The sequence below is a fragment of the Hyla sarda genome, chromosome 8 (genome assembly GCF_029499605.1).
Source record: "Hyla sarda isolate aHylSar1 chromosome 8, aHylSar1.hap1, whole genome shotgun sequence".
In the NCBI taxonomy this organism is placed as follows: domain Eukaryota; kingdom Metazoa; phylum Chordata; class Amphibia; order Anura; family Hylidae; genus Hyla; species Hyla sarda.
This window is the reverse complement of record NC_079196.1, coordinates 176,296,565-176,324,246: the sequence shown is the minus strand read 5'-3', so window position 1 is coordinate 176,324,246 and position 27,682 is coordinate 176,296,565. Positions and strand designations below refer to the sequence as shown.

Genomic DNA, 27,682 nt, shown 5'->3' with positions numbered 1-27,682 from the left:
TCACTGTGCGCACTGACTGTGACGTCACATTGAGGACGTCACTAGTCATTGCACTGCACAGCACGTCGCAGGAGCCAGAAGTAGCACGGACCCCGGGAACAGGTAATTATAAAACCGGGGATGGGGGAGGCAATGGGGCAGCGGCGGTCTCTGGCCGGGGCATTATCGGCATGGTAATTGCCGATACCGATAATGTCCAAAATCGTGAATATTGCCCGATAATATCGGCCAAACCGATAATCGGTCGATCCCTAGAATAAACCTACGGTTTACAAACTCTTTCCAAAATAAGTAAATCCCACTTTTCAGACTAGGTTTTGGTGCACAATGCCACATTCATGTATATTTCATTCACCAGCTTCTTCATGTCTTGGTAAATGTGTGATATTTTTTGATGATATTGGGTTTCCTAGATAAGCACAATGGCTTCCTAAGTGAACCTACAGTGTGCATTAGCAGGGAGCATCACTTTTATGTTAGGTTACAGGGAGATAAGCTACAGCCAGCCAGCTACAAAGGAATTTATTTTGGGTTCCTTAGAGACATGCCAACTATAAGCGACAGCTGCTAGAGAGTGCTGCCAAGTGCAAAGACTGGTACTATAACAGCCCAACAAGCTTGGAGCATTGGAACTCAATGTCAGTAAGAGCTAACAATCAGAGCCAGTGTCTCTCACATGATTTCTACGCATTTTTCATACACATTACTACATGTAAATCAAGTTAGGTGATTTTCGAAAGGCACATTCCCATCAGAAAACAACCTATTGTTTAAATGAGGTTTTTATGTTAACCTTATATATTTTTAAAGAGGACCTGTGGCCAACCCAAACAAAAATAAGATTGCATTATCTTAAAACAGTTTATTAAAGTGTCTTGATCACACACCTTTTTACAGTCTCTTAATACACCCTTCCAAGATATGAGGGTTTATATTTTATCTGACAATTCAGTTAATCAGTCAGATGGGCGTGAACTTAATTTTAATAATAGGAGTGACTATCATGTGATAGGTGGGGTTATACTGTCAGGGAGTGTGTAATAGACATATACATCCCTCTTATCCCTTGACTGTATAATTTTGCAAATAATTCCGCCCATCAGCTGATCAATCTAATTTTTTAAATTAAGTTCATGCCCATCTGACGGATTCCCAGGATTGCCAGACAAACTATATACCCACTTTTCTGGGGAATGGAAGGGAGTATTAAAAACTGTAAAAAAATAAAATAAAATAAAAGTTTTATCAAGACAGTAATTTCATGACAGTACAATTTACATTTTTGGGGGTGGTGCTTTTTATTTATTTATTATTATTTTTTTTTTTTTTATAGTTTTCCATTTTGCTATCCATATTTTATAAAAATCCTGAAATCTTGCAGTTTCCATTCTGGCCACTAGGTCTGAAACTAAGCTGAGACTTCCTGTTCTGTACAGATCATTTCCCAATATTGTCTTTCTTCTTAAGAGTACAGTGAAATGGGACACCAGAAAAGAGATAACACTGGATCCACCACCAATCACAGGAGAGATCAGCACTCCACCCCTTCCTCTAAAATCTGTATGGAGATAGAAAAAAGGGAGAGACCGACAAACTGTGCCTCGTGTATTACCCCAGGATATACGTGAGGAATGAGGGGAGTGGGGAGCCCCTACGGGGCTTATAGATGGCCGCTCACCTCAATGTATAAATAATAGGCATATAACCCCTATATAGCGAGGTATCATAAGTAGTATGTCGCTGCCAAGCCGGTGGGTTGCAGGAAATGACCCAGGTCATCCTGTGGAATGTGGAAAGAGAAGAATAAAGGAGCCCTTAGAATACCAGCGCTGCGACTCTTGATGATGGGAACAACGAAGTCCAGGTTATGGTGAAGATCCTCAGCAAGACCATTTATTAAAAGAAAGCATAATAAAACAATAAAAAGCAGTTGATTACGCATTTCGGGAGGAGCCCTCCCTTCCTCAGACCAGGACTCTGATCTGAGGAAGGGAGGGCTTCTCCCGAAATGCGTAATCAACTGCTTTTTATTGTTTTATTATGCTTTCTTTTAATAAATGGTACTGCTGAGGATCTTCACCATAACCTGGACTTTGTTGTTTCCATCATCAAGAGTCGCAGCGCCGGTATTCTAAGGGTTCCTTTATTCTTCTCTTTCCACTTCCTCTAAAATTACTTCTGTAAAGGTCTCTAATCCATCTGTTTAGGACAGGTCCTGTCTATTGTTATCGCTTGCCCATGGGTCCTGCAGATCACTAGATGTTGTTGAAAACTGTGCAGGCAAGATGGGTACCATAATAATGTCCAAAAAATGTATCTGCCTTTAATCAGTAAAAATAAACTAGATGGCACATTCACTTTAAACAGTGAGGATCACTATCTTATTTTTAAGCATATGGATGCTGTAAAAGGGTTCTCTACTTTGTACCAGAGGGGTTGCTCATTAGACCTCACAAGCCACAAAACAATGGTGTACCCATGCCTAGCTACTATATGAGGGGCAGTATGGGGGACCCAACTACTACATGGGCGCAGTTTAGAGGACCAAATTTCTACATGGGGGCAAAGTGGGGGACACAACTACTATATAGGGGCAGTGTGAGGGACTAACTTCTATATAGGGCTAGTGTGAGGTGCCTAACTACTGTATGGGGGACCTAACTACAACATGAAGGCAATATATGACTGGCGTAACTACTGTATAGGGGCATAGAGAGGGCCCAACTAAATGGGGGAACAGAGGGGGCTATCTACTAAATAAGAGCACAGAGAAAACATAACTATTTCGGGACAGTGTGGGGACCCGCAGGCTCCCACAAACAGCTCTTTGAAGGCAACCATAAGTCTAATGTGGCCCTCAGTAAAAATGAGTTTGACACCATGTTCTAATAGAAAAACTTCACATATTTAATGTTGCATTGTTTGGGTAGCCCCTATTTGCAAAGTTGTACTCAAGAATGCAACAGGGACTTTTGTCCTTATGTAAAGTCCTGTCTGAAGGCCGCACTGCGGGAGTATATACGGGAGGGAAATTATATTGTGGAGTCAATTATGGGTAGAAATATATGAGATAAAAATAAAAAAAATCTGATGGGGGTTTGCTATAAGCCACCAAATATAATGGAAGAGGCAGAAGATCAATTACTGAGCCAAATAAACAAGGCAGCAAATCAGAATGATGTGATAATCATTCTAGTTGGGTACCACAGGGGTCGGTTTTGGGTCCTATTCTATTTAATATATTCATTAATGACCTTGTCGAGGGATTGCATAGTAAAGTAGCAATCTTTGCAGACGTTACTAAACTCTAAAGTGGTTAACACAATAGAGGACAGTGCACTGTTACAAATGGATATGGATAGGTTGGAGGTTTGGGCTGAGAAGTGGAAGAGGAGGTTCAACATTGATAAATGTAAGGTAATGCACATGGGGAAGAAAAATCCGGGCTGGGATTATGTATTAAATGGGAGCACACTTGGGACAACTGACATGGAAAAGGACTTAGGAGTCTTAGTTAACAGTAAATTTAGCTGTAGTGACCAGTGTCAGTCAGCTGCTGACAAGGCAAATAAAATCATGGGGTGCACCAATAGGGGCATAGATGCCCACGACAAGGAAATAATTCTACCACTGTACAAATCACTAGTCAGACCACACATGGAATACTGTGTACAGTACTGGGCACCAGTGTACAAGAAAGATATAGTGGAGCTGGAGAGGGTTCAAAGACGGGAAACCAGGGTAATATGGGGAATGGGAGGACTACAGTACCCAGAAAGATTATCAGAATTAGGGTAATTTAGTTTAGAAAAAAAAAAAAAAAGTCTTAGGGGTGACCTGATAACTATGTATAAATATATCAGGGGGCCGTACAGAGATCTCTCCCATGATCTATTTATACCCAGGACTGTCTCTATAACAAGGGGGCATCCTCTACGTTTAGAGGAAAGAAGGTTTCTACACCAGCACAGACGGGGGTTCTTAACTGTAAGAGCCGTGAGACTGTGGAACTCTCTTACACAGATTTATAGGGACAGAACTTTGATCCAGGGATTTATTCTGATGCCATATTTGGAGTTGGAAAGTTTTTTTTTTTGCCAGCCTCTAGATCAACTCAGCAGGGACTCTATAAAGATATACAAATTGTTCCCCTTCCAGGACCTGCAGCTAGCTGATGTGATCTGTGGAGAAACCCAGCAGTAAGTGCAGCACCATCACAGGAAAAATGCAGTATTACATAGTGCTCATTCACATCCTTCATATGGTGAATGAAAATTAGGTTTCTAAAGTGGAAAACCCCACTTTACACAACAGCTCACCTTTGTCTATATGATAAAGATAGCTCTCTTGGCTTAAGGCTGCCAGTAAGTGCAGGACACTGGTGTAGATCCGGACTTTGTCGTCACTGTTATCTTCCCAAGTGTAATCTTCAATTACGTTTAAAAGGCCTCGTACCAGGAAGAGGACACCTTGTTCTGGGTGGTCCTATAGACATAACAGTATAATACAGGTAAGTGTTTTAATGTACTGGAAAATGTTAGTTTTCATTCATAGGTCATCAAAACTTAAGGCTTGGATGATCACCCGCATCATCTTTGTAGAAATTTATATTACCAATAAAATCTACTTTATTCACGTAAATGAGGTTGTCTTTGCAACATACGCATAAATTTGTGGAAAATCCATTTAGATGTTTGCTACAAATCTGCCATGTCTATATATATTAAAAATGCTGTAACACATTTGTGTGGATTGGAACAGACCAATCCCCGAACATCAATGAAAAGTAATACAGGTATGGTGGAACATTTTGCAGATGGTGTGGTACACTACAGTATTATTTGTTCCACACCTTGTATACTGCAGGTCAGTGGCTATTGAAAGCCGCCATCCTGCAGTGATTCTGGGGATTCAGTCACTGTGCTTTGGACTGGAAATGGACAGAATTATTGAACTATATTTATTCCACTGAATTCAATGGACCGCTCACAAGTAGGCCACAACTTTGTCGGTATACTGATGTAGGCGCTGAATGTAGGGTCCATATCACATGGAAATAATAGCCAAGAACTTGAGGGGGGGTTGGGTAATTTAGTTATTAAAAAAAAGAATTTGCCTGCACTTATTCAACATTAGGTAAAGCCAATAGGTGGCAGCTCATGAACCAAAAAATGTTTAAAGGGAACCTGTCATCAGATTTTACCATATATAACGCGTGGTAGTGCTGGGCGGTATGACCTAAAATTAATATCACGGTGTTTTTTTGAATTATTGGGGCATCACGGTATTACCGCTCTCCTACACCCTCCCGCTTACCTAGTCCCGCTGCTTTGGCTATAATCATGTCCCCTCAGCATGATTGACAGTCCGGATCTTTGCTCTGCTCCGTTGGCGTAGGAAGCAGAGTGCTGACAAGGTTTGTCAATCATGGCAAGGGGGCATCATTACATCCAGAGCAGACTGGACTAGGAGTATAGCTCCTGCCCAGTGGACTACTTAGGGGGCTGGCGGGGGACACTTTTAAACTATATATCCTCACCACCCCTGCGGGCAGGAACATCTCCCAGGGATGGTGAAGAAGATGATTTTAGACATGATTTGAGACACGATACCAAAATAGGGAATAGGAAAAATCCTTTTGACTGTTCTAATTCCCATAAAAATACACAAAGCTCAGACAAACTGTCTAGATATTGGTAATGGCTTGATGGGGCCAAAAACGGTCACTAACCCAGGTACAGGTAAAAGGTCACTTTATAGATCAGTGCAGTCAGTTGTAAACCCGCACCCAACATTTCTATTCTGAACTAACGCAAAGTAAGCGATACTCACGGGAACAACCAGCAATGTGGAGAAGAAGTTGCTGAGGAATTCCAGGAGAAAGGTCTCGGAGGAGCGCATCTTTCCATCTATATTAATAGTCTTTGGCACCTCTGGAACCAGGCTGACCGCAGCTTTGAAGAAGGCATCAGCTGAAGACAGAAATCACAAGGATTTTAGAATGTTTGTATACACAGTAGTTTTGCAACAGCTGGAGGAACCCTCGTTAGGAAACACTAGTCTATGTAGAGGACAGGAGCTTCTTCAGGGTCCTGTACAGTACACAGTGTCCTAAAAAAGTAAAAAGGAACAGCCCCTTACATGGTGTCCAAAGGAGCAGCTAACCCTGGTACAGGTAAATAGTACAGAACATGTAGTACCTCCCTGTACAGCCAGTCAGTGCATGCACTTCAGTAATACAGGGGTTTTACCAGTAAAATGCCTATTCTGATTGGTCGGTTCTTCCAGCCATTGACACGTTTCGCAGATCTGGACTGTCTGTAACATTGTATGTTGAGTCTGGTTTCAAGTTACAATGGTCCAGAAAAGACGATTTTATGTTGAAACTATTGTATGGCTGGTATGTGCTCATAGGAGGTGTTACTTCCTGCGTCCACAAAACAAAGATGGTGGATGGAGTTTTCCTACTTTTGGCTACATTTTCATTCCATGAAAAAACTCCTTGTAAGAGTAATTAACTTTAGTAAAAACTTTTCCATGTCACAGAGACATGCCAAAAGTTTCCATCACTAGGAGTCTAGGTACTGAGACCCCCACCAATCAGTAGAACTAGCAATGAGAAATGTGGTAGTGCACTTCACTCTCTGGCTTACAGCATTTTCTGTCCTGCGGACCCATTATAAGTCTAAGAGGCCGTCCTGAGAAGCAGGATGTAGAGCTATGTGAGCTGGGGAGTGAAGTGCGCTAACTTGCACTCAAACCCGACCGATCAAAACTTTTGCCAAGTCATGTGACATTGCAAACTTTATTTAAATTAAATTAACTAATAGGAACACTTTAAAGAGAAACTATCACCATGAAAATGTCATTTAATCTTTTGGCATCTGGTTATACAGCAAGAGCCAAACAGATTGAAAAATATATCCTTGAAAGAAAATATTCACAAGGCAGAATTTCCGTACACCTGCACCAATTCCGTATCCCCATTCATTTGCATGGTTTCTGGCTTGTGCGGATTTCATGCGGAACCGGTCAGGATTCTGTTCGAAATCCATACGGAATTCGCATGTGGAAATTCTGAAGTGTGAATGGGGGTGTGGAATCCCACTGAAGTCTATTGGGCTTTAATTTGATGCTAAATCCGCATGTGGAAATTCTGCCGTGTGAATATAGCCTACTTGTTTCTTGATTGAAATCCCTGCTCTTTCTGTTCTTAGGCGTCCAGTTAATGGTGTTAATGATAGGACCACCCACTGGACTCCTAAAAGCATGGAAAGATCATAGATTTCAATTAGTTACAAGTTACACAGACTTTTTTCTTACGAAGATATATATATCAATCTGCTCAGAGACCTAAAAAATGGAGAGGAATAGACACATAGATAACAAAATTGCAGACCTTCTCCAAATGCAATTATAAACCTTTATTTATAGCATGTCGAAACCTCCAAGTCTGCAAACGGACCAGTTTCAGCAGGACCTCCTAGCCATATTGGGATCTTAGGATATTTTTTGAGCTACAACATGGCTGTTTTTTTTTGTTTTTGTTTTCCTCTTAATTCTTCCAGTACTTATTAGTTTCTGAATACTACAGAGGAAACTCTTTTCTTTTTAGAACACAGAGCTGTCTGCTGAATCACGAGCACAGTGCTCTCTGCTGACATCTCTGTCCATTTTAAAGAACTGTCCAGAGTAGGAGAAAATCCCCATAGAAAACATATGCTGCTCTGGACAGTTCCTAAAATGGACAGAGATGTCAGGAGAGAGCACTGTGCCCGTGATGTCAGCAGAGAGCTCTGTGTTCCAAAAAGATTTTTTAATAGAAGTAACTTACAAATCTCATATGGTAAGTGTGCATACGGCACTGTGTTGTACGGGGATTAAGTGCAGTCTCTCTGGGCAACGCTTGCACTGATGCAAAATTGACAGTGGTACTCTGGCTAGTAATAGACGTTCATGTATATCCAACAAGTAAGAGGCGAAAATGATAGCTCCGTTTCGTGCAGCAGGTGCACTTCGTCCGGCCATCTCGCGATGGCCGGACGAAGTGCACCTGCTGCACGAAACGGAGCTTTGTAGCCCATGTAACCCCCCTGCGTCTGTCCCCTACCCGTTTTTTATGTGAGTATAATAAAAGAAGATATTTAAGAAGACTGGTGAGTGTCGGCTATCATTTTCGCCTCTTACTTGTTGGATAACTTACAAATCTGTTTAACTTTCTGGCACCAGTTGATTTAAAAAAAATAAAAATAAATAAGTTTTCCACCGGAGTACCTCTTAGATAAATAAATAATCGGAAAAAAACAAAGTCTGAAATTTTATTTTATTTTTTAAATGTAACAAAAGGCTCAAAAGCTACCAAATGGCAACAATAAATGGGCTGAGATTTGCAGCCTTTTGTGCACAAAAGTTTTCATTCTTTTGAAGCTGAAAAAATAGGCACATAGCCTAAAACGTGTCCCGATTCCCAATGGCAGATGTCATGGAGAAAAAGGTCAGGCATTTTAAGCTGCAAAATGCTCAATCCTTTTGTTCTCAAAGGAGATAAGCTAAAGGCAAATGTTTGCTCCCTCTCCCCTTTGGGAATACATGCACATCCAGGCAGAGAAAGAGCAATCGTGTTCATGGTCATGTTATAGTTCCAGAGGAGTTGTTGGAGAGCTTTCCTAGAATCTCGTACGCTTAGATATTCAGTGATTTAGGAGCATCAATATGCATTATTTTTGTCAAGGGCCTTTTCCAGAAACAGACATTTCACATTTTTTGGGTTAATCCTCTTTGAAGAACAGATTTAGCCTTTTTTTGGCCTTGGATCATTTCGTACAATCTTAGCATGGGATATCCGAGTACATAACATTTCTGAGATAAGTGATGATCAGAGAGGTGAAGAGACGGTGATCTGTCAGCTGTCTCTGAAGTACGGCCTGTAATTGTATGTGATGAATCAGACCCATGTGGTGTACTCATTAATATTGCAGTGCACAAAAATAGAGCAAATGCCAAAGGAGCGAAGCTTCCTGGCACACAGGATGGCATCCACATAGTGCATAACTGAACAAGAAATTGCCCTGTTTGTTTTCACAGTTGATCACCTTGTTAATTGTGTCACCACATTGGATATTCACATCCTATTACTCTGGGGGATTATTAACTAGACATCTTTCAATGTATTTTTCATTGTTTCCTTGTGTTTATGGAACAAAAATGGAACAAAAACTAATTTTCCATAGGTCTTTATTTAAAACGTTGCTTAGTTCCTATTCCGCAGCCTCCTTGTTTTCACATAGAGTGCAGAATGAAATTTGTATACAAAAAGCCAACTTGCCACATCGTGAACAGTTCTAAACAGTTCTGCTACAATTTGCACTATTTTCTGTCTTTCATACCCAAAAATCCATCAGAAACATGGTGACCCGGTCCCCTCCTAAATAAACCCAGCCATTTAATGGTCATTTTGTGGCAAGAGGAGTGAAAAATTGCTAATTTTAGCCCAAACATGGCATGGACCAACATTTGACTTTTTCACACCAAAATCCTGAAAATACCAAACTCATCAATTCCTCCCAGTGCAACTATATTAGAAGAAAGGAAGAGATCCCGGTACCAGCTTAGCTTTTCAAATGCTCTTTAAATCTTTATTTCAAAGCAAAGCAGTACGCAAGACGCGTTTCGACTAATCGCCTTTCTCAATTGCATAAGGTTACAGGTGTGACGTGTATATATACTGTTCACTGACCTTTAACCTTAGGCAATTGAGAAAGGCGATTAGCTGAAACGCTTCTTGCGTACTGCTTTGCTTTGAAATAAAGATTGAAAGAGCATTTGAAAAGATAAGCCTGTACCGGGATCTCTTCCTTTCTTTAAAAAATCTTAATCCTTCCAATAATTATCAGCTGTTGAAGTTGAGTTGTTCTTTTCTTCCTGGCAACAGTGCTCTCTGCTGACATCTCTGCTTATCTTGGGAACTGCACAGAGTAGAAGAGGTTTGCTCTGGGGATTTGCTTCTGCTCTGGACAGTTCCCGAGACAGGTGTCATCAGAGAGCACTTAGACAGGACAGAACAACTCAACTTCAGCAGCTCATAAGTACTGAAAGGAGTAAGATTTTTTAATAGAAGTAACTTACAAATCTGTTTAACTTTCTGGAGCCAGTTGATATGTAAAAAAAAGTTTTTTTTCCCTGGATAACCCCTTTAAGTCCCCTTAAAATAACTCAACACACATTCTTGTCTAAACCTTTGCAACAAAGGGAGTACATGCCTAAGTGCAAATGTACAAATTGGGCCCAGAGAGTCAATATTTTGTGTGCCCACCATTATTTTTTCAGCACTACCTGAAGTTTTCCACTGAAGTCCTCTTCCCCTCCTCCATGATAACATCACAAAGCTGGTGAATGTTCGAGACCTTGCACGCCCACACCTTTTTATAAGGATGCCTCACGGATGCTCTATAGGGTTTAGGTCTGGAGACATGCTTGGCCATTCCATCACCTTTACCCTCAGCTTCTTTTGTAAGGCATTGGTCATCTTGGAGGTGTGTTTGGGGTAGTTATGTTGGAATACTGCCCTACGACCCAGTCTCCAGAGCGAGGGGATCAGGCTCTGCTTCAGTATGTCACAGCACATGTTTGTGTAGAAGTATAAAAGTCATAACACGTATAAGTGATATCCATGTGCCTTATACATACTAACAGGAGTGGTCACTACATCACTATCAATATATCATAGCAGCCACAAAAATGCTGAAAAGAAAAAGAATGCTGTTCACAGCATGAACCCGACATATGATATCACAAGGAATTTTAGATGTGCATATACAGTGACCCCTCGATCTACGATGGCCCCGACATACGATGATTTCAACATACAATGCTTTTTTATGCTGGGGCCATCGCATAAACGGCTATCCGGCAGCGCAGACTGCTTCAGCTGCCGCCGGATAGCCGTTTACGGTGCCCCGTGTGGTCCGCTGACGATCACTTACCTGTCCCTGGCACTCCGGCACGTCCTCTCCGGGATCCCCTGCATCATTGGTGCTCTCCATCGACGTCATCACATTGCTGCGCGCGCCGTCCCGTCATCCAATAGGAGCGGCGTGCGTAGCGACGTGATGGCGGCGATGGAGAGCGAGGATGCCGGGGAAGCAGAGACCTTGCCGGAGTGTCGAGGACGCGTCGACAGCGACATCCTGGGCAGCGGTGACGAGTGGTGACCGTCCGGAGCGGCGGGAACAGGTGAGTACAACTTTCTCTAACAGTGGTCTACAACCTGCGGACCTCCAGATGTTGCAAAACTACAACACCCAGCATGCCCGGACAGCCGTTGGCTGTCCGGGCATGCTGGGTGTTGAAGTTTTGCAACATCTGGAGGTCCGCAGGTTGTAGACCACTGTCCTATACTTTACATTGCACGGATCCCTCAACATACGATGGTTTCAACAAACGATGGTCCGTTTGGAACGGATTACCATCGTATGTTGAGGGACCACTGTAGTGATCACACCCAGTGTGCATTAGGCTTCATGTCAACAAACAATCCAATATGTTAAGAGGTTCAGCAAACTGGTGATCCTGAATACAAATGATCATGAACAGGCTATGATCTGCTATGGTGCACTAGTCAATGAGGCTGGCCACACAGGGGCGAGTAGTAGCAATCACAACCATGCTCTGCAATGCAATCACGTCCCCCAGCTCTATGCACGAGGAGAGCCAGAGCACCCTGCAGGAGATTGAGGAGGAGGGACCCCCCCCCAATCTGACACTTATCCTCTATCCTTAGTTTTACTAAACTGGATAACCTCTTTAATAAGATATTTTACAAAGTTTCATATCTTTACATGTACTATAAAAATGCATTAAAAGGGAACCTGTTGGGTCTGTGCCCTCCCCAGTACGTGATAGCAGTAGGGCATAACATTTGGATGCCATGCCCATAAGTTTCCTCTAATGTCAGGCTTGATTGACACCCTGAGTGCTGGGGCACTTTATGCAGAGCCTAGCAAACAGGGTGCAGGGGCAGCATGACTACATCTCTACTTACCCGACACCAGAATTGGGGATTAAAGTTTAAAGATAGGCCAGCTAATGGGCACGCTGTCTGAACACTGTGCCCTACTGCTACCAGGTACTGGAAGGGCATATAGGGATTATGAATGTATGTTGAAACCATTGTATGTTGAGACCATAACTCTATGGAAACCTGGTAATTGGTTCTAAAGTCCCAAAATATCATCCAAAAATAGAGAAAAGTGAGGATTAAAGGGGTACTCCGCTGCTCAGCACTTAGAACAAACTGTTCCGAATGCTGGAGCCGGAAGCTTCTGGAGTCATAGCCCAGCCCCCTCAATGCAAGTCTTTGGGAGGGGGCGTGACGGCAGTCACGCCCCCTCCCATAGACTTATATTGAGGGGGCGGGACATCATGAGGGGGGGGGGGGCTATGATGTCACAAGCGCCCGGCACAGGCTCTGGCGTTCTGAACTGTTTGTTCCAAACGCTTAGCAGCGGAGTACCCCTTTAAAGAAAAATAAGTAGATAACTAATATAGATAAAGCAAGTTCTTACATATAAAAGTAACAGCAAGCTGCTAGAAGCTGTAAATTAATATGAAAAGGACAGGAGCTTCTTCAGGGTCCTGTACAGTACACGCAGTGTCCTAAAAAAGTAATATGGAGCCGCCCTCACCTGGTGTACAATGGGACAACTAACCCTGGCACAGAATAGTACAGAACATGTAGTAGGCGCTACCAGACAGCCAGTCAGTGCATGCACTTCAGTAATACGGGGGTTTTACCAGTGAATGCCCATTCTGATTGGTCAGATCTTCCAGCCATTGACACGTTTCGCAGATCTGGACTGTTTGTAGCATTGTATGTTGAGTCAAGTTACAATGGTCCTGAAAAGACCATTGTATACTGAAAATATTGTAACCTGAGGCCATTGTAAGTCGAGGGATCACTGCAGTTTCTACATTTGCTCCAACAAAGGAACATTTATAAGATCCTACCTATCTATGAGGATATTTAAAGATTGTATATAAGATGATGACCCAAATGAATATGAAAACCTCAACATCTAGTGCACCAGATAGGATGCATAGAGAATATGCTGGAAATTGGAGATAGTCAACTTCGGACATCCTCTGTCTACTTCCACAGGCCTGGTAGCGAATCCTGGATCCCAGTGGTAAGTTATGGTCAAGTAAAATATACAGTTAGTATTTATTTTCCCTGCAGAGAATGACACATTGACCTGTACTTATTGATTTTAAATGGCACCTATATAATATGCAGGTCTTTAGTACAAACACATCTCCATTTGATTTTTAGAATGCAATAAAAATATCTTACACTAAGATTTATGATAGGTTTCGAGGTGCAATAATTCTTTTTTGAGAGAAACATCTGATCTGGACATGGATCTGCCCAGGTCAGGCATCATTAGATTCTGGACAGGCAGGTGATCGCCTTGCTTCACTACACCTGGATGCTTCTGCAGTCATCCAGAAAAGTAAAAGTACCACAATGCTGGTAGACAAAAGCCAGAAAGAAAAAGCATTTACTCTGTAGCTACCATTCCGATTTGCCAACCAAACTATAGCACCCAGCATGCCTGGACAGCCTTTGTGGCATTTGGGGGGGGGGGGGGGGGGGGGCATAGTCATATGGGGGTGTTAAAGGTGTACTCAAGGAAAGAGATATATATAAAGATAGATATATATATATATATATATATATAAAGATATATATATATATATATATATATATATATATATATAAAGAGATATATTATATATATATATATATACATACATACACACACATACATATACACAAAACCACCACACTTCCTGGATATGTTCCCTGTAAACCATCCTGCCTGATATACATGGCTCCTGTGGCCTCTGTTGTCTTCTCTGGCTGCTTTATATTCTTTGCTATCCTTCTCTCCCCTTGCCCACATCTTCCAGCAATCATTGCAGCTCTGCTCTGCCAGCCCCTACCCCCCTGGTCTGAGTAGCAGAGATAGATTCAGAGTCTGATTGGCTGAGGCTGCACAAACCTTCCAGTTCTCAGCACTAAAGGAAGCAAGACTCTTCATTGCAGGGCAGAAAACACATGGGGGGAGATTTATCAAACGATTTAGACTGATTTTTCATGTCTAAATTTGTCGCACAGAAAGTCGCAGTCTAAATATGTGCGACATTTCTGCGACTTTTGCTGTAGAGGATTTTTAGAACATGATGCATGCAAGTCTATTTTAGACGGAAATGCATTGGAAAATGCATTGGTGCTGAATTTATCAAATCCCATCTGCCCAAAATATGCTGAAATGTCAGACCATGTTGGAGCAGGTCTAAATGCAGTTTAAGCTGTAGACCCTGAAGTCTGAGCACAGAATTTATCAAGGGCTGGGAGACCTTTGATAAATTAGGAGCACAACAGACAGGAGACTACCACATACGCTGGTCTATAAGCATACCCAGAATAGACTAGATTACTAAATGTCCCCCATGGTCTGTCTCTCTCGGGAGAGTGGGGGCTGCTTTCTGAGAGGGATTTGGACAGAGACAGAGTGGATGGTTGGATGATGTCATTCCCCCACTTCATGCATGTAAGTGACAACCAAAGAGGGTAAACTGCTCTATATAGCTAATGAATGATATTTAGACAATTAAATAGGTTGATGAGGGGGAAAGGATGGGCTATGGGTTTAGTTCCCCGGAGTACCCCTTTAATGTATAGCGAATGTGGTTTTTATAAAACCCCGACTGCAATTGTGGTAAACCTATTTTTGATGGGTGCAGTAATAGTTATGCTCTCTGCCACACACATTACCGATATAACACAAATTAATAGTAAATCATTCTCATTAATGGCAGGGGGAAAAAAATATATAGAATCAAGAACAGAAAAAAATACCCCTAGATTTATTATGAAGTAAAAAGGCAGGTGACATAGGGAGAAATCTCCAGGATAAAAATCCATAAGGTATATCCTAAAGTATAAAAATGGTGTACAACAATCAGGGCTGCCCCCCAAAATTCCAAAATGGTGTTCTCCTCTGACCAAATGCCTTCAGTCTCCACTTTTGTCTAGACATGGACAAATGTTGTTCAATTTTGGTCCCCCTTGTTTGAGAAATCTGCTTAAATAGTGTGAATCCGACCTCTCCTCCCTCTTCTCTCCTCCAGCCCCCCCCCCCCCCCCATTTTCTTTGCTAAAGACTCATCATAACCCTAGGTTTCAGTCAAACATGTGAGAAACTCTCTGTCTTTTAGGTTTAGGCTCTGTTCACACTAAGGCAGCAGCCTCTCATTGATCTCAATGGGAATTGGTCTGCGGTCATCACAGACCGTAAAGATTGAGCGATTACTCACAGAGCTTATCAAAAAAATATCACAGAAAAATGGCTCTACGAAAATTTTACATTTTATTAGTATAATATAATAGAAGTCTTCAGGCACCACTGTGTGCAGAACGTGAAAACACAAAAAAACAATGTACTGAGGCCACAAAACGTATCTATAGAGATGGGGTGCAAGTCCGAGCAAATATGTCCAGAAGAAGCCCCCCAAAACACTGTCTTAGTACAATCAAAAATTCTTACTTAAAGGGCAGCTCCCACCATCCATTTTTTTTTCTGTCCCTGCCTATTGGCCATCTATCCCTAACCCCCTCCCTGCCTTTACATTTTTTTTTTTTTTTTTACTATATTAAAATTTTTGTCTGCCTGGTAGTGTGCTCACTACCAGGCAGACTTCCCCAGCAGGCGTGACGTCACTGATGCCTGCTGGGGCCGACACTTCCGCCCTTAGTTCACTATACAGGGTGCCTCCAGGTGTTTCACCACTACAACTCCCAGCTTGCCCTGACATCTACTGGCTGTCAGGGCATTCTGGGAGTTGTATTGGTGAAACAGCTGGAGGCACCCTGTGGTGAAAACAATAACTTTGTTACTTTGTTAGCGCAGCAGTGCTACTCCGCTCCCGCTACCCCCTCTAGTGCTGAGCGGCGGCGCTCCCCCGAACCCCGCTTCCCCCACCCCATTCCTCTAGTGCAGAGAGCAGATTTACCCATCCAGAGGATCAGCGCAGCAATGAGTGCGCGCGCTGCCTCCGGACAGGGTAACGGGGGCGGGGCCACGCGCGAGGCCAGTGGAGCTGGCCAATGCGCGCAGCCCCAGCTATCGGCGTGCTCGCTCTCGCCTGTTTGATTGACAGGCGGGAGCGAGCACCGCAGTGACTGAATTTCGACTCATTGCCAGGCTTAAATGAGTCGAAATTCTGTAGTGACGTCACTGCCGAGTGCATTCGGCCACTAGGAGGGCGACCCCTAGTGGCCGAATTTAAAAGTGATTTTAAACTGGTTTAAAATCACTTTTTTTTAATTAAAGTATATTAGAGATATGTTGTAGTACTTAAGTACTACAACATATCAATTTTTTTATTTCATGACAGTGCCCATTTAACAAGCACAATAAATACAATATGTCCCAAAATGTTTCCCTCTTGTATAGTTGCTCACAATAACGGGGTTTACCAGGGGACCCAACTATGATATAAATTATATGGCTGCAAGAACAATGCCAAAAAAGTCAGTATAAATACCATCATTCAAATAAGGACCAATCACTCAGATCCTGAAAAGGTGAACGATGGTACACTGAAGAAAAAAAAAAAAAAAAAAAAAGAGAGAGAGATTCTGTTATGAAGTCTCCTCTCCTTCTGGCAGCAGCTGTTTCTTGTGTTTTCACGTGTTGCTGGAGGACTTATTATTTTAATGGGGTGCTCTGCGCAGACATCTTATCCCCTATCTAAAGGATAGGGGATAAGATGTCTGATTGCGAAGGTCCCGCAGCTAAGACCCCTGCGATCTCCATGCAGCACTCGGCATTCTAAACAGTATGTTCAGAACGCTGGGTTCCTGCGGTGGGAGATGTGACATCACGGCACGCCCCGTCAATTCATGTAGTGAGGGGGTGTGACGTGACACCACATCTCCCGCTGCAAGAACCCAGCATTCTAAACATACTGTTTAGAATGCCGAGTGCTGCACTGAGATCGCGGGGGTCCTAGCAGTGGGACCCCTGGGATCAGACATCTTATCCCCTATCCTTGGATAGGAGTTCAAGATTTCTGTGGGTTGAGTAACCCTTTAATATTAACCAATTAAAAAACATTCCGCTGCTCTGTTCACACATTAGAAGTTCTGTAGCGGATTTTCTGACAAGCAACTGTATTCCTTAGGGAGATTGAACATGGTCAATCTTCTGCCGGAATCCACCAGAGAAGGAAGAGTCAATGGAAGAGTGCTTATGTCCACAGCAGATTGTTGAGGACATAGACACCGATTCTGGACCACTTTGAATTGAAATTGCATGCTGAATTTCTTCTATGTGAAAGGAACCCTAATGTTTTTATTTAGTTTTTCACATATCAGTTGTTGTACATTGATGTCTATTTTGTGACCAATTGTCCTTTACTTGGAAGGCTAAAGTATTTTTTCTTACATTGATGTATTTACAAATAAACTTCAATTAAACAAATAGCCCTGTGACCATCTTCTACATGCGGGGACTCCATTGATTTTTGCCAAGGGTTGTACAATAATAAAGATGACATCCTATCAAACAAGGCTTACCAGAGTAGGAGAGGAGAATCCAAAGTGTACATCAAAAGGTCAAACCTTATGTACTTTGTCTAATTTCCATACATGTGGAATTTGGAGACCATTTTCTGTACTATAAATACTTGTTTGCTTCTACATCGCCTAAACATTGTCATAAATAAAACTGGTTTAATAGGTGACTTGGTCAAGGGGCATAATATATTTGAATTTACACAGTAAATAGCCAGAATGGCCCCCCCTGAATGATATCTCTTTAGGAGATTTTATAGAGTACAGTGGGAAGTGAGAGTGCACGGTGCATCACACACAGGGCTAATAAACACACAACGTCTGACTTTGCAGTGTTTTTGTCCCTCTATAATTACTGGTTACAAAAATTGCTCCGCTCTAAATTCTTTTGTTCCAAGCAGTCCACGGCCTCAGGTCTAAAACAAAGAAACCTGCTATAGTGGTGGACTTCCAAAAGCCAGAGTCAGCTCCCTGCGTCAGCTCATTTACACCAGTAGCTGGAAACTACTGGGGCGTGGAGAGCAAAATCCACCCGATGACCGGTGAGAGTCCGTAACAATCACAGCCAGGCCGCTCACCGCTATTTATTACATAACAGCAGTTTTAGGAGGATTTAGCCATTCAATACTACTGTATATCCTCCACAGTTATTATGACAAGTGCTGTAAACTTTTTTCACTTATCCTCCACTTAACATATATATATATATAACATATACATATTATATAAAACTTTATCTTGTGGCATTCTACATGTTGCAAAGTTAGAGTTCTCGGAACACCCCAATGGCCGAAGCCCAGGGCCGGCCCTACAATTGGTCCCGCTGGGTCCATTGGACCCAGGCAGCACCTACACAGGGGCGGCACATTGCCGCCCCGAGAAGATTTTTGACCTCATCGCAATCCATGACTGATCTAGCCCATCATTGTGCCGCTCAGGGTGTATGGAGAGGGCTCCTGACAGCTCCATACCCGCTGACCCCCAGCTGTTCTCAGTAGCTGGGGACCGGCATTAATAGCCGACATGCAGCGATTGCTGTGGCCGGCTATTAACCTTTAAGATCTAAAGGGACCTTTAATCTTTCCCAGCGGTCTAGTGGAGTGGAGGGGGGGGGGGGACCCACTGTGGAGGTAGCTGGAGGGCTTACCTCTGCTTCCTTTTGGTCCATGGATCTGCATTTCATAGAGCCTGGCTGGACCAGGCTCTACCAAATGATTGCAGATCACACAGATCAATTAAGTTCTATGGAACTTCATTGATCTGTATGAGGAATCTACTGATTCCTCCTAATGGTCCCTTAAAGGGGTATTCTGGGCAAAAACATCTTATCCCCTAAGGAACGGATAGGGGATAAGATGTCTGATCGCGGGGGGCCCCGCCGCTGGGACCCCCCGCGTTCTCCCTGCAACAGCCCGCATTCTATGCGTAGCTGCGTCTGCAGTTTCGGAAACCGCCGGGCTTCCGATACGGGGACGTGACGTCACGCCCCCTCCATTCATTTCTATGGGAGGGGGCGTAACGGCTGCAACGCCCCCTCCCATAGACATGAATGGAGGGGGCGTGGTGCGACATCACATCCCCGTCTCTGAAGCCCGGCGGTTTCCGAAACTGCAGATGCAGCTACGCATAGAATGCGGGCTGCTGCAGGGAGAAGGCAGGGGGTCCCAGCGGCAGGCCCCCCGCGATCAGACATCTTATCCCCTATCATTTCGATAGGGGATAAGATGTTTTTGCCCGGAATAGCCCTTAAAGGGACCAATAAAGTCTATAAGTCTATATATGTAAACATTATATAATAAACATATTAGTTATCGCGCGTGCGTAACATGTCCAAACTATTAAAATATAACATTATATATACTGTACGGTAAATGGCATTAAAGTAGAAAAATACAAAACCCCAGAATTGCAGTTTATTTTATTTTTTATGTCCTACTGATATGCAATAGCATAGTATATTTTTTTGGTGGGGGAGGGGGGATGTCTTGGGCCGGCCCTGCCGAAGTCTGTACCTTGCCGGGTATTGTACTTTCCCAATGTCTGGAGTGCCACAATTACTCAAGAGGAATAACAATTCCACTTTTGATACACAGGACAGAGTTTTATCTTTCAAGGACAGTGAACAATAGGATACAGCAGATTGTCCCCTGTGGGTATAAAAGCCTTAAATTGTTCTGTGGAGCCTCAGCTTAGTATGTGACCATATTGATTTCCTGAAATGGATTCATAGCAGAAATAACTTGAAAAGTCAAAGGTGCGTTCACATAAGTCACAAAATCTTATTTTTGTGCTTCACGTATGGTTCTTTCTAGTGAAAACAAATCTTACTCTGACACATTCAATAACCACCTGTAAAGTGAACTTAAAAAATTCAATTCCACAACTGTACCCCCACCCAAAAAAAAAACCAAAAAAAAAACACATGGACTTATCTACTGCTGCTAAGTAACATTTTTACAAATGGACCACCAACGAGGAACAAGCCAGCAGCCCAAAAAAGACCCTGCAACCAGGTTAAGGCCCCTTGGCCCTGGGCCACAGGACCCTAACTCTTAATTTTACTTTTACAAACGTTGCCTACCAAAAGAGTAACGTACGGATGTGGCACCCTCCAACATACAGCTGTGAAGCTAGACCATGAACTGGAGACAGTCTTCCTGCTTTCTTTCCAATCCCTAGTAAACTGTAGAGAAATCCACCAATGCATTTCCAGACTCTATGGATTCTTAACTTCTTAATGACCGCTGATACGCCTTTTTATGGTAGGTATTAAGAGTACTTATTATAAGGGGCAGGTCTGTTTCAGGAATGCAGGAACCCTGTTTAAATATTACTCCCATGTCCTTGTCTCTGACTGCAATTTTGCTGCTATTTGACTGGTTCTAAGCAGCTAATCTCCCACAAGATATTTGCATATGTTCCAGTGTTGATGATCCAGACTTAGTGTCTTTTTTATTATTTTGTTTTCAGCTTTAATATATTATCACAGCCTTAATCAGATCAAAAAGAGGGTCAAATATCAAAACCATCACAGCTCACAATAGCCTCCCTTAAAAAATAAAACTTTATTGATATGCATTAACCCCTTAAGGACCTGTTTTTTTTTTTCCGTTTTTGCACTTTAGTTTTTTCCTCCTTACCATAATTCCTTCAATTTTGATTCTAAAAATCCATATGATGGCTTCTTTTTTGCGCCACCAATTCTACTTTGTAATGACATCAGTCATTTTACCCAAAAATCTACAGCAATACAGAAAAAAAAATCATTGTGCGACAAGATTGTAGAACAAACGCCATTTTGTAACTATTGTGGGCATCTGTTTCTACGCAGTACATTTTTTTGGGGTAAAAATGACACCTTATCTTTATCGTATTCATACGATTAAAATGATACCCAAAAAAAAAAAAAAAAAAACAACAATTATTGACACAATAATATGGTGACCAAATCAAACGAAGTGTGATTTGGTCCCCATATTATTGTGTCATTTATTGTTTTCTTAGACTTAAGGGGTTAAGTTTTAATGAATGCATATCAATAAAATTTTATTTTTAAGGGAGGCTATTGTGAGCTGTGATAGTTCAGCTTTAATATACCCCACTAGTAATATCTTTATTTGTGAGGTTTGCATTTTTGAACATCTGCTGGTATGACATTATATGCACTGCCCATAACACATTTCGATTTGGAGTTTTATACAAGTTCCCTTTGCATACATGTTTTTGATTTGAGGACGGTGACATATTAACCCCGCCTTGTTCAATTTTCTGGGTGTGGTGGTGAACTTGGAGAGTGAGAAATAAAGTAACTGTTCACACTATGTTGCAGTACCTTTCTTCTCTGTGTAAGTATGGTGTTATATCTTTATACAATTTTTTTTAGAGTCCTACATACAAGATCGAAATTAAATATTACATGTATCTAATGATGTGTTTATTATTTAGCAAAACATTTTTATATGAATTGGTTTGTATTTCACCGAAGTTTGCAGTATGTTTCTTTAAGAGGAGTCAAGTGTGAGCTTTTATCGGGGGGGGGGGGGGGGGGTTGTTGTAACGATCAGGAATCAATTGAGTTTGAAAAGACGTCGGCGCATTCCGCTGTGACCATGTTGTGATTTTGTTTTGTACTCCTGCTTTTAATGGATATTAACCCCTTAACGACAATTGCCGTAAATGTACGTCATGGTGACGTGGTACTTCTCGCACATTTACATTTTCATGCCGCCAGGATCGCGAGCACTGGATCGCTGCTCGCGTCATGCCCGGCAGGTCCACGATCGCGCGGATTTCCGCCATTAACCCCTCAGATGCCGTGATAAATACAGATCACGATATCTGCGGCAGTGCGGTACTTTGAATGGAAGATCGGATTGCCCGCAGCGGCGATCCGATCATCCAGCATGGCAGCCGGAGGTCCCCTTACCTTGCTCCGGCCATCTCCCGGGGTCTTCTGCTCTGGTCTGAGATCGAGCAGACCAGAGCAGAAGATGACCGAGAATACTGAGCAGTGCTATGTCCTATACATAGCACTGAACAGTATTAGCAATCAACTGATTGCTATAAATAGTCCCCTATGGGGACATAAAAAGTGTAAGGAAAAAAATGCTAAATAAAAAAAGTAAAAAAAATTGAAAAATCCCCTCCGCCAATGAAAAAGTAAAACGTCAGTTTTTCCCATTTTACCCCCCAAAAAGTGTTAAAAAAAAAAGTAATGCACATATTTGTTATCACCACATGCGTAAAAGTGTGAATTATTAAAATATATTGTTAATTATCCCGTAAAGTAAACGGCGTAAACGTAATTTTTTTTTTTTAAAGTCCAAAATTGCTGCTTTTTTGTCACATTTTATTCCAAAAAATTCTTATAAAAAATGTACTAAAAGTAAAACCTAAGCAAAAGTGGTACTGATAAAAACTATAGATCATGGCGCATAAAATGAGCCCTCATATCGCCCCATATACGGAAAAATGAAAGTTATAGGTGGTCAAAATAGGGCAATTTCAAACATACAAATTTTGTTAAAATGGTTTGAGATTTTTTTTAAGCGGTACAATTATAGAAAAGCAGATAACATGGGTATCATTGTAATCGTATTGACCCACAGAATAAAGAAAACATGTTATGTTATTTTTACCAGAAAGTGTACAGCGTGAAAACAAAACCTTCCAAAATTTGCTAAATTGCGGTTTTCTTTTCAATTTTCCCACAGAAATAATATTTGTTTGGTTGTGCCTTACATTTTATGGTAAAATAAGTGATGTAATTACAAAGTACAATTAGTGACGCAAAAAACAAGCCCTCATATGGGTCTGTGGATGGAAATATAAGAGTTATGATTTTTAGAAGGCGAGGAGGAAAAAACTGGTCCTTAAGGGGTTAAATAAAGTAATTTCTTATTCAGATGCTGGACAGTACTTACAATAGGTTATCAGTGACTCACGCCTGAACGCCTTGCTTTGGCAAGGTCCGTGCACCGAAAAACTACAATGGCTATAAGTATGAATTAAAATACAAATCCAGTGGCTGCACAGTTTTTGTTCTTTAACCCCTTAACAACGCAGGACGTAAATGTACCTCCTGGTGAAGCGGTACTTAACGCACAAGGACGTACATATACGTCCTATACATAACCGCGGGCATCGGAGCAATGCTCGGGTCATGTGCGGCAGATAACGGCTGTTGATCGCAGCCAGGGACCCGCAGGTAATGGCCGACATCCGCGATAGTGCGGATGCCCACCATTAACCCCTCAGATGTCGTGACCAATACAGATCACGGCATCTGCAGCGCTGCGGTCACTAAAATGGAGGATCGGATCGCCCGCAGCGCTGCCGAGGCAATCCGATCATCCAGAACGGCAGACGAAGGTCCCCTCACCTTCCACAGGTCTTCTGCTCTGGTCTGAGATCGAGCAGACCAGAGCAGAAGATGACCGATAACACTGATCAGTGCTATGCCCGATGCATAGCACTGAACAGTATTAGCAATCGAATGATTGCTATGAATAGTCCCCTATGGGGACTATTAAACTGTAAAAATAAAAGTAAAAAAGTTTTTTAAAAAGTTACAAAAATATGTGAAAAATACCCTCCCCCAATAAAAATGTAAAATGTCCCATTTTCCACATTTCACCCCCAAAAAGTGTAAAATAAAAAATGTAATAAACATATTTGGTATTGCTGCATGCGTAAATATCCGAACTATTAAAATATAATGTTAATGATTCCGTACGGTGAACGGCGTGAACGTAAAAAAAAAAAAAGTCCAACAGTGCAGCTTTTTTATAACATTTTATTCAAAATTTTTTTTAATAAAAAATGTATTCAAAGTTTTATACACACAATGTGGTATCAATAAAAAGTACAGATCATGGCGCAAAAAATGAGCCCTCATACCGCCGCTTATACGCAAAAATGAAAAAGTTATAGGTTTTAAAAATAAAGGGATTTTAAACATACTAATTTGGTTAAAAAGTTTGCGATTTTTTTTTAAGCGCAACAGTAATGAAAAGTATGTTATCATGGGTATAATTTTAATCGTATTGACCCAAAGAATAAAGAATACAAGTAATTTTTACCGTAAATTGTACGGCGTGAAAACAAAATGGGGTTTTCTTTTTAATTTCCCCACACAAATAGTATTTTTTTTGGCTGCGCCATACATTTTATGGTAAAGTGAGTGAATGCATTACATAGGACAGAGTCCTTAAGGGGTTAAAATAAATTTTCATAAGTATTACAGGATTCAGTTTGTAATTAACTTTAAACTCAAAGTGCCACAACTATAACACGAGTATGTGTATAGTTGCTCTATAAAAGTGTATTGAACTACAAATGCATATAAGATGACATATTTCATATGTAGACATGTATTACACTATTAGTGTATATGAGCGTCCCAAAAAATAGGCGTCACATTCTTGACTCTTTATAGCTTTATAGACCAGAGCAGAGAACTGCTGAAAAAGATCATCTTCTGCAGTGGGAAAACGCAGCAAGACCATGCAATTCTTAAAAACTCACCTGGGAAAGGCACTGGTTTGCAAGAGCCACTTGGCCAGAATGCAGGTAAAGGTTGAGTCGGGTGAAGATGCTGGTCAGAGAAGGAATGGTGATAAAACAGAAGGCAACACAAGCCTGAAGCAAACAAAAGAAATATACAGGAGTTTATTTTTCATGGTATCTTATATATAAAAAGAGAAGACATGACTCAGACTCATCAACCCCAAGCCTAAACCCTTGGACCTAGAAACCTGAATTTTTGCACAGGTGTTGTTTTTAAGACGTAGACAAGGAATAAGAAAGGATTTTTTCGAAGTTCCACCCTTAAGGGGTGAAAAAGTTTTTTTTTTTTTTTTTAAGTCCCATACAAGTCTATGGGAAATATATGTTCCCACATAACTTCCAAACGGCTGGAGATATTTCAATACCTGGTACACATATTACAGGTCGGGATATAAGGACGGGATGGGAGGTCGGGGGTATAGCAGGTCGAAATAGGAGGTCAAGATAGGAGGACGGGATGATCGGGATAGGAGGTCGGGATCGGAGGACGGGATCGGAGGACGGGATCGGAGGACGGGATCGGAGGACGGGATAGGAGGACTGTTGGCAGTATATAAGCAGCGCGAGAAGGCGGGTTCCCCTGAGCGCAGACTCGGTAAAAGTCCTCAAAGGATGTCTATCTTCAATTTCATGAAACAGTAGATGTAATGTTTCGGGTTGTTTGGATGCCCGTAGACTTTACCCAGAGCGGCCTCATTACTATAGGATCGTAAAAAGTAAATCTATGTTACACCAAATTTAACGAAGCCGCAAAAGCTAGTAGTATAATAAATTCCGTTTGCATGAGATGATTATTCAGGCTTACACAGTAAAAGCTTATAGGGACTGCCCCTGCTCAGAACCTCCTGAACAGCTCCAACACTTTAGTGCTCAGGCATCTAGGACTGATCCTTTGCATGGGCCCAAGTATCACAAAATTTCTGCTGCAAGAGAAACATGTGCCTGTCTGCAGTTACCCCCGAAGCAATGACAGCTTCATCTAGACAAATGGTTACTTAGATCAGACAGCCCTATTAATTCTTATGTATGTATCCCAGTTGTTACCAGTAAGAGCTACACATTCTGCATCATGGAATGTACATGATTTATAAACTTCACATATGCGATTAAATCAAAATGTTGTAATTTTTACTTAAAGGGGTACTCCACTGGAAAACATTTCCTTTTAAATCAACTGGTGCCAGAAAGTTAAAATAGATTTGTAAACTACTATTTAAAAGCCTTAATCGTTCCAGTACTTATCAGCTGCTGTATGCTCCACAATAAGTTATTTTCTTTCTGAATTTCTTTTCAGTCTGACCACATGGCTCTCTGCTGACACCTCTGTCCATCTCAGGAACTGTCCAGAGCAGGATAGGTTTGCTATGGGGATTTGCTTCTGCTCAGGGCAGTTCCTAAAATGGACAGAGGTGTCAGCAGAGAGCACTGTGGTCAGACAGAAAGGAAATTCCTGTGGAGCATACAGCAGCTGATAAGTACTGGAAGGATTAATATTTTTAAATAGAAGTAATTTACAAATCTGTTTAACTTTCTGGCACCATTTAATTTAAAAAAAATAATGTTTTCCAGCGGAGTACCCCTTTAAAGTAGTAACATGAAACCTACCCGGACAAATGAAGCAGTCTTTCTTGAATGATTTCCTTTCATCACTTTCTTGGTTTCCATGGCCAAGTGGTTAACACTCTAGAAAACAATATGGGGACTAATGAATATAGATCTTATAAGCTTCTCACAGTTGCTTTGGCTAGCAATGATCAATATCTCCATTTTCCTTTTAACATGCATTCATGAAATGAATGTGCAATTTACGCCTTTAAAAGGAGAAACGGGGGGGGGGGGGGGGGGGGGGGTTTGTTTGGTCTCTGGAAACTTTTGAAAAAAAACCATTGGTTCCCACCAAATAAAATCTTTTCCAGCTCTGAATGAGATTTACTTTCATGGTTTCAGAACTGCATGTTTGGAGATTCTATGCTGTTGTCTGATGATCCAGAATAATTGATAAAAAGACCCAACCTCTTAAACCTCCTAAAAATGTTGGTCTATCTCTCCTGATTCCTCCATACACATACATGCTCTACTTGGCTAAGTATGCATGTGCTGAATGGCGAGATGGAATAAAACCACAGCCAGACAGCTTGGGTGGTGGCTAACTCCCCTGAGAACAAAAGAATCTCACAGGCAAAATCCACCAAGCATAACCATTCTCTGCCAATAGGGGACAGTCAGGAGGCCCTCACATATTACATAGTCAACAGATCCCACTAAAATTCGTGGGTGCAACCAACTTTATTCTAATGTGTATGGGCTTCTAAGTGTTACTGTCCTTTGTAAAAACTTTTTAACATGTCGTCTAGAGTTTCTGTCCTGGATATGTGCTGCAGCACACTTTACTCCCAGCTGCCCGATCCAACTAATGCGCTCCATTATAGTCCATAGAGTGCATCTCTTGGATAGAGTCAAAGAGAGAAGCGTGCTGCTGTGTGCCTCACCCAGAAACCCTGATTCATTTTACTGTTTGACAGGTCTGTGCGATTTGTCAAAAGTTAATTTTCATCACAGTAACACTTTAAGTCCACATAAAGTAAGGGCTTGTTCACAATGCGGACATTTAGCCAGCAGACCTACACTGGCTAAATGTCTGCTTGCAGGAGGTGCCAGCAAATTCCTCGGCAGTAGGACCACGTGGAAGTGCGCATTCTCATAGATGGCAATGCAGTTCTGATGACATTCCACCCAAAGAATGAACAAATGATCCATTCCACAGTTCGCACAGAGCAGCAAAATCCTATTGAAAACAATCAATGTGAAAAAGCTCCTAATCTGAAGAAGATTCCATCCCCTAATACACCTTGAAGAGATGAAACCTGTGGGGAAAAATCTACAACAGAAACTGACAGGCTTTAGATTTTTTACCTGTTACATATGCAGGGCGTACAGGTATGCCCTTGAGTCAGAGTCCTTATAGACTCAGGGTGA

The 27,682-nt window shown here is 41.8% G+C and overlaps 1 protein-coding gene across 1 annotated transcript in view; it reads right to left on the bottom strand.

Moving 5' to 3' along the window:
- Positions 1–27,682, bottom strand: part of VPS35L (VPS35 endosomal protein sorting factor like) — a 169,770-nt gene that overhangs the window by 11,971 nt on the left and 130,117 nt on the right. The window contains exons 25-28 of the mRNA XM_056535528.1: positions 26,312–26,389; positions 24,666–24,778; positions 5,833–5,974; positions 4,320–4,485 (exon numbers count right to left, since the gene is read on the bottom strand). Coding sequence (XP_056391503.1) covers positions 4,320–4,485; positions 5,833–5,974; positions 24,666–24,778; positions 26,312–26,389 — 499 coding nt within the window. The remainder of the gene's footprint in view (positions 1–4,319; positions 4,486–5,832; positions 5,975–24,665; positions 24,779–26,311; positions 26,390–27,682) is intronic.